Raw genomic sequence first — 13388 nt, 5'->3', positions numbered from 1 at the left:
AGGTCCCATGGACTTGTGTACGTTTAGGTTTTTAAGATGGTCTCGAACCAGATCCTCTCCTACAGTGGGCCTAGGGTCTTCATTCTCACAGTCCCTGCGTTCACCTTCCAAGACTTGGGTGGTGTGGTCAGAGACTTTGCCAGTGAAGACTGAGCCAAAGAAGTCATTAAGAACCTCAGCCGTCTGCAAATCTAGGGTAGCCAGTTCTCCCGATATCTTCCGAAGGGGGCCTACGTTGTCCCTAGTCTGTCTTTTACTCGCTACGTACCTATAGAATCCCTTCCTCTTATCCTTAACATCCCTAGCCAAGTTCAATTCTAACTGGGCCTTAGCCTTCCTCACCTGGTCCCTAGCTTCCCGGACAACATCCCTGTATTCTTCCCAGGCCGCCTGTCCCTGCTTCCACCTTCTATAAGCCTCTTTTTTCCTTTGAATTCTCCTGAGCAGCTCCTTATCCATCCAAGGAGGTCTCCTGGCCCTCCTGCTGCACTTCCTTCTAGTTGGGATGCAACACTCCCGAGCTTGGAGCAGGTGATCCTTGAATAACAACCAAGAGTCTTGGGCCCCCCTGCCCTCTAGGGCTGTGTCCCATGGAACCTTACTAAGCAGGTTCCTGAAGAGGCCAAAGTCTGCTCTCTTGAAGTCCAGGGCAGTGAGCTTGCTGCACGCTCTTCTCACTGTCCCAAGGATCTCGAACTCGACCATCTCGTGGTCACTGCAACCAAGGCTGCCCTGGAGCGTCACATTTCCAACGAGCCCTTCCGTGTTGGTGAGCACGAGGTCAAGCATAGCACCTCTCCTTGTTGGCTCCTCTATTACTTGCAGAAGGAAGTTGTCTTCCACACAATTGAGGAACCTCCTGGATTGCTTGTGCCGGGCCGTACCTTCACTCCAGCAGATGTCAGGGTGGTTGAAGTCTCCCATGAGAGCAAGGGCCTGTGAGCGTGAGGCTGTTCCTATCTGCCTATAGAGCACTTCATCCAGATTCCTCTTGATCAGGCAGTCTGTAACAGATCCCCACAGTAATGTCCCTCATCGAGAAAAGTGAGTTGCAATTGTAAGGATACCTGTTTGGCTTCTGCAGAATTACTTCTTTCTCCGTATTTATGAATCACCACCTTATGTTCAAGTAACTTCTCTCTGCTCCTCTCCGTTCAAATTTGTATTGATAGTCCACAGGTTTCTTTGGAGCTGGGGCACTCTACATCAGTGCTAATTCAGTCCCTTTCCTCAGCAGTCACACTTCTGTACTCCAGGCTCACAAGTACATTATGCTGGCAGTCCATCCAGCAGTCCACATGAGTTTTCATTCCTTTTTCTTTTTGTTTGTTTGGTGGCATCTTGGTTTTATTTTGAAAACAGAGATTGTCATCTGTTGAATACATCCAGAATAAATGTCTGCCTCCTTCTGCACACTTTGTTTCTTGTAGAAAGGTCTTTGGCTGTGATATAATCTGGTATGTACCCTCCTGTTGATAGGATATGATCTGATTGAAATAAATGTGTTTTCTCAGTGGCCTGTGAGTAACTACTCTAAGTCATTACTGCTTTTCGGTGTCATCAGCAAAGACTTAGAAATCAAGAAAAAACACAGATCAGATAAAGCAGATGTAACAGTTGGGCATTAAGAGATGATGAAGGTCATCTTATTGTTGAATGCATTTATAGCTAATAAAAATGATGTGATGATAGTGATCATCTTTTTAAAAAGCCAGAAGGCAAATTTTTGAAGTTCAGGCAAGTATTACCAAACATTAACTTTGCAAATTTGAATGAATCATTCATGCTGTCAAAAAGATAACATGAAATAATATATAGGATCAAATAAAAATCTACAGAACTGTCATTGTCTTTTGTAAAATGTTTTACATTTTCCCTATAAATAAGACTATTTATATGGATTCTTTGGGTATCGAGGTTAGTGGAGCAGATAGGAGGTAATTAAAAGCATAAATCTCAGGAACTTGTGAAGGCAATTTTCTGTTTTGTAGACAGAACTGACAAAATGATGAAAGTTGTTAGCTCGAACATGACAGAAATATTGCACGATTATAGGGTACAGGGTTATAACATGCTGAAAGCTCTGTTCAAATAACAGCAATTTAACAGAGCTTTTAACTAAGTTTGGTTAGATATTTAAAATATGGGTTGACTTCTTATGACATGGCTGATCTTCGTAGTGTTTTGATTTTTCATAGTCCCTTTCAATAGTAATCTACCTTACTAATTGGAGCAATTAGGTTTTAGAAAACCATTGAGAACAGAATTGAAAAAATAAAGCATAGCATTGGTATAACAAATGTATGAACACTTCAGTTATGCAGATTTCTTCAATTACATCTATAATATCATATGAGATAAAACTAGATTTTTCAACACCACTTCCAAATATATCATGTCATGTAATTTTTATTAAAGTTATGATTCTAAATTCTTCTTAATTTATATACTACTAAAGTATGCATAGTCTTACAATATGGTTCTAACAGGTAGACTATGTGATCAAACCTTTGGTAGACCTCCTACTATTTTAAGAAAAGGAGTTTATAGTTTAGGACCTACTGTGAATTTAAATGACAATACATTATGGATATAAATACCTTTGTGCTCCTGCAGTCTTGCATGGTTAGATACCTTCTCTATCAGGAAATCTGCCATTGTAGCCATGGCAGAAGCTTTTGTGGTATTTTTGACAAAATCTTTTTCATTGGAGATAATGATTGTATTGACACAAAGTGAATACAGTGTTTGAGATAAAATTGCTCTTGAGAAGACTTCCCATCTAGGGTCGAATTCCTACTTTAAAAAGATAAGTAGCAAGCAAGAAGAAATAGGAACTACAAGCCACCATGTTCAGTTCCATTTAGTTACGGCACTCACCCAGTATTGCATGTAAGTAATGTATGTAGTATACAGTAAGGCATGAACTCAGAATTTCCATGTAGGTACTTCAGCAGCTCACTTTATTTTTCACTTTCACCTTCTTAATGTTACGCTGCTCTACATATATTTAATTTTATATGTTAGTTGTCAGACTGCATATTGTGGTAGCAGATTCAAGCATTAAGCTTAAGTGTTGGCAGTCCAATTGTCTTATTTTCATGAAGGGCTACATCAGCTGGTCCTGAAGAAACCTGAAAAAAATCTTGATCTCAGACACATACACACTGAACCACTAGACTTAGTCAAACATTGCATAAGGTTGTCATTGAAGGGATCCGGTAGGTTAATATTTCACCTCTTTATGTAGTAATGAATTCGGTTAATTAGTCATTCACACACTAAATAGATTCTAAAACTCAGTCACTTGTGAACTGTCAAAATGAACAGTGCTGATTTCAAATATACTGTCAGTCATTGCTCCTGACAGGGATAATTTTCTGTAATCTTTTGTACTGCAGTCTTCCCTGAATTACAAAGTTTTCTTAAAGGTAATACTACTATCAATCAATCTGTGTGATCTGCATGTTTCCTGGTTACCTAGTTTTTTATAGATATACATATCTATACATATACACATTTTTAAGTTTAGGCAATGTAGAGCTACTGAAGGTTATTTTAAGCATTGTAATATGTTAATGGTACATTTATTTTAGAAAATATGTTTACATGTAGATGATGATTTGCATTGTTCATGTTTTATTCAATGCAATCTAGCATATAAGGTTAATGTATTCTATGTAGTCTCACAGTTTAACATCCTGATGCTCAGGTTTAAGCATAATATTATTTTTGCATTCTGGTATGTAATGTCACATTTATTTCAGCTTAAAGCTTTTCCTCTTCCTTAAATCTTCCTAGCCAGTACTTGATGACTTTTTATACTTTCTAATAAGTAGGAGCATTCCATTTTCAAATGTTGCAATGTGTATATATCAAGCTAGTACACCACAGTCACTTAGAACCAAGTGGAAATTATATGTATATATTTTTTTAGGTAGGAAGTTCCTTAATTTGAAATATTTTCTTATTCCACTTCTTCAAAAAGTGTCCTCCTTAACTTAGTAAGCATTTCATTTAAAAATTGTAATAATAAAAGTTCAGTAGTCACATTTAATTTTGATTATATAAGGAATAAATTTAACTCAGTGTTTTTGAAATAAAAAATTAAATATTCCAATAATATTGAATTGTGGCATAAGTAAATAATTTTACTGTAGAATTGATACAGTAAATGCAGCCTTATACACTGGAATAAATTATTATGCAATTAGAAAGCGTCACGGTACATGATTATAGCGAAATTCATTAAGGTTACTTGTCTTTACTTTGGCTTCTCCTAACATTTTTATTTTCTTAAATATTGTTTTGATGGTGTGGAATTTGCATGAATTAGTTTTACATAATTTAGTTAACGTTAATGATGATCAAAATTACATTCAGTATCCATTTAAAATATTGCATCCCTAAGATACTTATTCTTAATTTCGTTTTACATTTTATTGAGGTTTCTTATTAAAACTGTTAAATTAACTTTCTCTTGTACATGTGGCTTTTAAACTTTGTATGTACAGAACTTCTTTTGCATTATCTAAGCAAATGAAATGAAAATTTTAAGCTTCCTCTCTTAACTAAAAAGGAAAACTTTTTGTCATTGCTTATTTCAAAGATGTGTCTATTATTTCAATGATGTGTGTTTCAAAGCTCGCAACCTGTCCTGTATTGCTATGTTTGTGTTGGAAACAAGTTTTAAATGGGACTTGGAGCCTTTAATGTGGTAGTTGTGTAAATATGTTTTGTAAACTAGGGTTAGTAATGATCAGGATTTTAATAATCAGAATAATTGGTACCATAATAATCAGAACTTGCATTCCAATTTCAGATTCACACAGGGGTGCTTTTTTTCTTTTGCTTAGTATGACTCCAGAAAATTCTTAATGGCTTTTGCAACACGATTACACAAAACACAGCTCTGTGTTGATACTGCATTTGAGTTACTAAAAGGCAACTTTTAACCCACAGTGGATAATAAGCAAACTCTGAACTTCTGGTGTATCTGAAGGGGTTAGAAAATAGTGCTTCTATGGCTAAGAAATGTTGCTTCAGTACCTCAAGGAATGTTCCTTCATGTTTGAAAAGAGTGTCTGTGTTTCTACTTGGACAAGAGGTATGAGTTGAAAGAGCCTAAAAACCAAAGGTTTAACAAAATCCAGTCACTGGATGTTGAAACTAAACAAATTCAGTGTAGAAATAAATGGTATGTAGTTAACTGACAAAGTGAAGCACTGCAACAATTTACTGAAGGTAGATTTCCTATCCCTGTCTACTTTAAAATCAAAGCTGGAGATTTCTGTTTCCCCGAAAGAAATATGGAAGTTCAAATAGTTTTGGAAAAGGCTGGTGTTTTCAGAAGCCCTGCTTAGATGGTCATAGCAATACCTTTGGTCTTATAATGTACAACTATGAATTTGGTAATAACAAGATTATAGTAATTACAAAACTTAAAAGTGAATCCGTTCACTGTGTTTCCATGAGGATTTGCTTGCATTTGTGGAAATCTTAATTTTAATTCTGCCTGGACTTATTTGTTCTCAACAGGTCTCATGTACACTATATGAGGATTGAATGAAGGGAATCAAAGACTGTAGTAGGTTATTACTGATATTGCAGGTGTTATTATTGCAAATATCAGCAGAAAGGCTTATTATCAAGGAATTGACTTACTAAGTCTTTCTCTTGAGTGCACTTACGTCTCTACCGTCATAGCTTTGGCCTCAGGCAGCATATGATCCTATCAACAGCACACATATGCGCAGAGCATAGAGTTCAAATATTTAAAGGGACATCATCAACTTAAGAATGCTTGAGTGGAAAATCCTATACCTGCTATTATTTAGAATTAAAAGTATTGGAATGGGAAGTGTATATACATACCTCAAATTTTAGCTCCACTTTTTGTACACTGTAACATGTGAATAGTTTGTTTAAGTTTGTTAATGCAAACAGTCCTCTGGTGCAGCATGTAGCAACAGTAAAGCTTAAGAGAAACAGGCAAAACCCAGTGAAGGTGGAGAGAGACAGGGTGGGACTCCTGTGTTTGCATAAGGCCCATCGACATAACAGGGTGCAAACAGATCTGTGCTCCTCTACCCATATTCAGAACTGGAGATCCAGCCCAGAAGTTGACAAGTGTCCCTTTAAAGTAGTGCACATAGTACTAGTGGTATAGATGTTTAGTTGTTTCTTTATAATCCTTAAATTGTGTTTATACACGTTAATATTTCAAAGGTTTTAAAATCAAGAAATAGTTCAATAGCAGTTGATGAGTAGACTTTTTACTGTTTTTATAATAATGGGGTTTTTTTTAAAAAAATCTCAGTTTAAAAATAATTCAAGGTCAAACTCACCTAGCAGCCTTTCTTACTGAAGGCTTGCTTACTGAAATCTCCTATAAAAGGATGCAGCAACAATATATCAAATGCACTATCCTTTCAAGGTGGAAAGTACTGTTTCTCAGGATGTACAACCACTTAATAAGCTTTAGTGTATAAGAACTTCATCCCTCTATTTTAGCAGCAGTTCTTCATCAGTTTTAACTGTCAATATAATTTTTGTAAGGACTCCAACACGCTGTCTATTATTTTTTCTGATCCAGCTGTTTCTATTCTTCACTTTACACTCTACCATATGATAAAACTCTTATTACATGCTGTCCAAGGTGACTGTATTGTAATGCCTATTTCTGCTGATCTTAAAATAATTTTCCTCATTATGGCAGCACTCTTTACAGAATTCAAACATCTTAGATGTTATGGTTGCTTTTTTATCAAAAGCATGTGGACTTGTTTCATGGCTCGCTTCATTTAACACAGTGAACTAAATAAAGTAGTCCTAATCAGCTGAAGAGAGAGAATGTAGTTTTGCATGAACATAGAAAAGTTTACTTGCACTGATGGTTTTATATGCCAGGTGCCAAGGTATGGTCATCTGGTTACATGAAGCATGCTTTCTCTGAGTGTTTTACTTTGAAATAAACTACAATATTAACTTTTTTAGTTAATATGTAACCTTCAATAGAGGCACCTAGTAGTATGTCTCAAATAATTTTTTCAAATTATGTTTGGAAATACTAATAACACAAAGCTATTACTGAATAATGCTATGAAAATAGACTGTTTTGTATAAAACTATGTTTCTTAACCATTTTTGTTAAATTAGTTTCTTCATAAGCCAAGAAACATTCAAATTCATTAGCTGAAATTTCCAAGCTTTGGAGTTTGTATTAAGCATGTAGTTCCTTATTTTTATACCTGACAACATTATGACTTCACTAAACTTCTTAATAGTGAAGGCATAATGTTGTTAGTGCCTGTTTCAATTGCTGTTACTGTAACAATGAAAATACTTTGACTTTTGTACTAGATCAAACAGAAGGAAAAATGGATTATTTAATCATGTTACAGCATGGTACATCTTTCTAACTACAAGCAATAAAGACTAGGGAACAGTACATGAAAATTGAGTAGCATCTTTCTCAGTTGGATGTGTTTACATTTATATAGTGCTTTAAATCTTTAAGCATGATGGAAGCAAAGAATTACCTTAGTGTAAGTGACAGAGCTTTACCTAATCTCAAAGCCTCTTTTTCTGAGTTACTGAAAATATGTACTATTCATTAAAATCCTGTCATCTGAATATGTAAGAACTTACATGTAGGCAAACAGTATAAAGCTACTAAAATACTCGAGGTGAAACAGCATGGTGCCTGCTATTGAAAGTGTCACATTTCTGCCTTGTCATCCGTTGTGTTATACCGAAGTTCAGGAAAAAGTGAGCCTGATTTGTTCTCCTTTGTAGAGCCAGGCCGAGGCCCACTACAAAGGAAGTAAACATGCCAAGAAGGTCAAAGCACTAGAGGCAACGAAAAATAAACCCAAAATTGGTTCTCCCAAGGACAGCGCAAAGGCTAACACAAGCTGCTCCACCGCGCAAGTCACAGCCAACATCTCTGACAAATCAGGTCAATGGAAACTTTTTATTCTATACATTCTTTATTTTCTCCTTTTTTGGTGTTTACACAAGAGAATCTGGTTGCATGCTAGTGATCCATGACTTGTGCTTTCTAAACTGTTTATTGTGCTTTCTTGAACAGAATTGATCGGGTTTGATATTATCAAAGTGCTTTTTCACATCTGTGAAGCATCTGGTGTCCCTGAATGATAAAGCCTTTATTTATTTTTTTTAACCTGTAAAATTTACTCCTATAAAGTATGGATGTTGTTTATATGACAATATTAATGGATGGATGTGGGTGGAGGGGCAAATCTGAGGTGTATATCTTTAGCTGAAGTACAAGAAACTTCCGTAAGAAATTGTTCCTTTCTGAGTAAGATAGTGTTGCTCGAACTGGAAAATACACCTACAGAAATGTAGTGAAGCCTCATGGCGTGGGTATTTCCTGACTTCCACAGCTCATTAATGCTTCAACATCACTTCTTTTTCCTTATTTTTCCTCCATGTTAGTAATCTGAGGAAGATCACTAACACTAATTGCAGCGGAGGGGCTTGAGTCTCTTTCTGCTCTGTTTCTGAATGAAACGAGAGAATTGCCTGAACTCACTGACAGTGTGAAATCCTGCTCTTGTTATCCAGGAGAATGCATACTAACAGTGGGTTAACCAACTATTGGTCTAATGGACTGCTTCTGATAAATTCATTTCTGCCTTGGTAGCCATTTATTTTCCTCTTCACCGGAGCTGAGCTTGACTCAGATGCCATAAAGTGAATGACACAGGTTTCTGACACACCACGAAGAATGACTATTTGTCACCCTGCTCACTTCACAGCAGCACTAGAACTGTCTTTTTCTGGGACCTTAGCAATGACAATAGGTCCCAAATTTTGCGTTGATTCACCTAGCAAATCGTATGTTAGGTTTGAGACAGGTAACATGAATCCAAGTAGAGTCTTCAGGTAAACAAGCCATGTTATATGTTACTCTGTGGAGGGGAGGCTCCTTGGAGCTTGTTACAACTCTACAGGAGATTGCAGATGGGATGTCAGGGAGGACCTGGAGTGGAAAATTCGCCATAAACGTAGGCGAATGCTGGTCACAGAGGGGGAAGGGCTTGGAGACTGGGGTTTTTAACAGAGGAAGCAAAACTATCATTTTGTTCAGCTATACTTTCCCTTCCAGAGGCTATTGTTCATCTATTCTTTAACATATGTTTAGTTCTTTAACATAATGCTTATTGCAGCTATAGCAATCACTGTGTTGCTTCTGGGAATCAGTGGAGGTTTGGGGTTTGGTTTTTTTTTTTTTTTTTTTTTTTTTGCCTTGGAGCAAATTAACTGATACCATTTTTTTCCTGAATATTTTAACACAGCTTTCATTCTCTGAGAAATGGGTTATTACTATATAGTAACTGTATAGGTATATTTTAGTTTTTCTTAAAAGATTTCCAATAAAAAAGATTTCTCTGTTATTCCCTGGGCCTTTCTTCACAACTTTGACTATATTGCCTAGAGACAAAAGAAAATCGAGATGCAGGGGTTTTAATGAAGCTTCTACAAGTTTGATGAAAATTGGCACCTGGGTAGAAGAGATACCTTAACTTATGGTCCAGCCATAAGAGCTTAACTTATGCTGTGAGCTCTGTTTTGCTTAGCTGGCTGACTAATCAGCACTATGTTTCATTTCAGGATGGGGATTTGAGAGTGTTTATGTGTAGTGTAGGTCTGAAAACATTCTATAAGAAGAACATAAGGTAAGGGCTAAATGGAATCAAGGAAGGGAATTAAATTTCACTACTTGCGGAGCTGTTGTTTAGCCATTGTACTTTGGTAAATTGCTAAGTTCTTGAGAAATGTTCATCAGGAAATAAGTCATTCCTGGTGTCTTTTCGTGGGCGTGGAAGAGGAGAATGAGAAGGTAAACAGAGAAGACAGTTTGCAGTTCTTGTGTTACTTTATTTACTGTATTTTCACTGGTATTAGTGAAGAATGGGAAGGGAGTATTATAGTGAACTCATAAAATGAATTTACTATTCTCATACAAAAGTCTGCTATTAAAAAGAGACAACAGGCATGAATAGCAGCCTTTTTGATGTTCTGTCATGTTGAGTGACATAATGATAAATGATCCGGAGCTCTCCAGACTGAACAGTTTCTGTATATTAAACTAAAATGTCAAGTTAAGTTTGCTACAGAGCCATGTCTTCTGTAGGTCACACACAGCACCCAAAACACCTATTTGTCAGAAGTCACTACTGTAGTAGTAACAGGAAAAGTAATTTCACTGCTTGTGTGATGAATCTATCAAAGGCAAAACCCAAATTCATCCAGTCCTTGTTTTTCAAAACTTATGATGCAGTGCTTTCTCTGCAGCTGTTCTTTTCAACTTGAGAAGTTGGCTGCTGGTAGAGCTACAAAAGTTAAATTAATCTTTAAGGTCTTTTGGGAAGTTTCCTGAAGAATGTGGGCTCCTGCAGATAGAAGTGGCCACAGTCGAATGGAAAGGGGTGACTCTGGAACTTGGTCTTAGCATGGAGATGCCAAAACTGTGAGAGAATGGTCCTCCCTGCTGATGTTAATAATATATTATGACTCAGAAATTACTTCTGTAAATTGATCATCAGCAAACATGTAATGATAAAGCCATGGTACTGTACTGCGGCGTCTGTAAAGAAAGAGGCTAAACACACACACACACACGCTGCTTTCACAACTAGTTCTACTTTATTCACTCAAGCATGGTAATATATAGCATACAGATATGGATCCGAGCCATGAAGCCAAACAGCAACTACATTGTTCCCAGTGACTACTTTCAGTCACTATAAATTCCATTCTATAAACGAATCACTTCCCAGGCTGCTTCCCAGCCCAACCTTGCACCCAAACACTCCCTGGCTTACTCAATACCTAGGTGCACTATTAGCAATTCTTCTTCTTCTTCTTCAATTATCCACACAGACGGTACAGGACAGCTTGCAGTTCCCACACTGTATTGCTGAATTGGCTGCAGCCTCAGGTAAGTGGATATTGATGGGTTGGATTGTGCAAGTTGTGCACCCTAACATGATTGGACTGTTGTGTGATCTCATTTGCTAAGCACACCACTCTTCACCATTTAAAAAACACTTGTTTATTGGTACTTGTAAGTATCCCCATCCTATCCCGGTCACTATTTCTGCAGACAAGAAGAAAATGCCAAAGATGATGTGTGACAAGGTGGTTGTTCCCCTGCCACTTGTTGGATCATGTCTGCTTGTCCTAATGTGTATTTGTAGATTGGAGGTGTCCATAGGGGACTCTTTCATAACCTGTCTCACACACAGTTTCTCTAACTACCCTGGAAAAGTCTAGTAATAGTTATAGAACATTTTCATACAGTAGAAAAACACTGCTGTTACACTGTAAGCTTTTTTGTAGCTGCTTTGAGACATGGTTACAGAACAGCAGTGTTAACAGGGCTGGGAGCTGCTCTTTCATGTGAGGCAAAGATTCCTTTCCCTCCCTGTGGAAGCCCAGGATTTTCAGGATGGCTTCACATAGAAGTATATGTATATTTATGGCATATATGTATGGCATTGCTTTAGAAAAGGGCACGGGTAGTAACCAGTACATAACACAGTTTAGAGTATTTAGAGTGTGTTTTAAATATAGCTCTGAGAATGCAATAGAAGATGGTGTTTGTGATCCCAAGTTAGCATAGCCTAGATGCTTACAGTGATGAGTCCTTTAGGAATGCATATGTTAATAACTGGATTGAAATGTCACTGTTTACTTATCAATCAAAGAGGAATTCTTTGATCATACTTCCAAATCAAAATAAATGGTTCAAAATGAAGCAGACAGATGATATGGTATCACTTTCTTTGCATTTTGCTTTGGTATAAAAACCAGGAAGTAGATGCAAGTGTTTTGAACTACTCAAAAGAGTCAAAACCAGGTTTCAGATTATAAAAGTAAGGGTGGGGGCTTTTTGGGTTTTTTGGGGGGGTTTTTTTGTTTGTTTGTCTGCTTATTTTCCTCTGTCTTTGATCCATTCAGAATATGCTCTATTTCCTCTGTACCAGGGAGGGCTTTTTGTGAAATGATAGGTACAAATGTTTCAAGCTCAGTCCTCATTCAAATAAGAGCAGAAGTGTCTGCTAGCTTGTGCTTGGTAGGTACAAATAAACTCTTCGGATGCACTGTGAAAACTTCTTTTTGTTCAGCTGGTACAGGAATAGACAAAATTATGCACCTACCTAGGCCAATTGCTAGATCCTGTTTCAAATCTTGACCCCTCATACTAGTGCTTTATTCTGTAGCTGTGTCTCAGGGCAGCTCACAGGGTCATGGTGATGACATTCTAGCACATGAGCAGTCATATGCTGATCTGCTGTGTATGGCAAGGACAGCAGGAAAAGGATGTGACTGCAAAGTTGTTTGCCAGCTTCTCGATCCTACGCGGGCCTTGTAAGAGTTATTCCAGTCATTACAGCTGTATAACTAAAACCAGATGGAGGTTGTTCTGAGAAATGTTGTCGTGCTGGAGTGCCGTACAGTGTCTGACACTAAATGGGCTAGCTCACATTTTGAAAACTGCCCAGACATGTTGATGGACCTAATAAATGCCACTTGATGTCATGTAGACATATGGTGATTAGTTGGCCCATTAGACAGGACTGTCAACTTCAAGTTTTATCAAACTTAGAAAAGTTGACCTTGAGGTCTTATCTGTGGGGTTTAGTTCATTAAGGGCTTTCTGTGGTGCTTTGACAAAAAAACTGGTTTTTCCTTTTGCTCCTGAAGTAGAGCGCAGAGCATTGAATCACATTTACTCAGGAAGATTTTTGTGAGTTGGATTTCTCCAGTGTCCCAGTTACCAGTGCTGTTTATTCATCAACTACTGATGAGGTGTCATGTCCCAAGGGAGGGCTCGGTTCGTATTTTGCAAGTCTGCCATCAGGACACTCCCTTAGTCATGTTGCTTTCATTGCTTATTTAAAAATCTTTCTGCCAATGCTTAAATTCTAAACTTTTCCATATGCATCTCTGTAACTAAAGAAATCCTAAAAAAAATACCAGTTGCCTTACAAAATATTTTTTCACCTTAACATTTCATTTATCACCTTGTTTTCCACTAATTTTAAAGGAATGGCTTATTTACTTAGCTCCAACAAAACTTCTTTTAGATAATACTTCAGCAATAGCTAGGAGATAGAAACACGCAGCCTCCGCTGCTGAACTGTGATTGTATCTGTTCAGGGGAATTCTAGGTTATTTGTCATACAGTTGTCATAAATTATAAGAACCTCAAAGTTTAGGGTGTTTTTAGGGCAGTTATTCTTCCATCTTTTAATTCTTTCTAATGTACCCAAGTGCTCTAGACCTCAAAATATGTTGTGAGAAAGTGGAATTTTGAGGATGGGGCAAGGTGAGAGAGAGAATGAGAGAGT

General features: G+C 37.3%; 1 protein-coding gene across 2 annotated transcripts in view; it reads left to right on the top strand.

The window, feature by feature from the left end:
• Positions 1-13388, top strand: part of ZNF385B (zinc finger protein 385B) — a gene marked incomplete at both ends in the record, with an annotated part of 140108 nt that overhangs the window by 108983 nt on the left and 17737 nt on the right. The window contains one exon of one of the 2 annotated variants that reach the window (XM_080620885.1): positions 7798-7960. In XM_080620885.1, coding sequence (XP_080477011.1) covers positions 7798-7960 — 163 coding nt within the window. Of the gene's footprint in view, positions 1-7797; positions 8042-13388 lie in introns of both variants that reach the window. The other variant, XM_080620886.1, reaches the window with a different exon arrangement.

This window comes from Psittacula echo, assembly GCF_963264785.1.
Source record: "Psittacula echo genome assembly, chromosome: 6".
Lineage (NCBI taxonomy): Eukaryota > Metazoa > Chordata > Aves > Psittaciformes > Psittacidae > Psittacula > Psittacula echo.
Note: the sequence above shows the minus strand (reverse complement) of the source record. Positions and strands in the feature narration are given on the sequence as shown.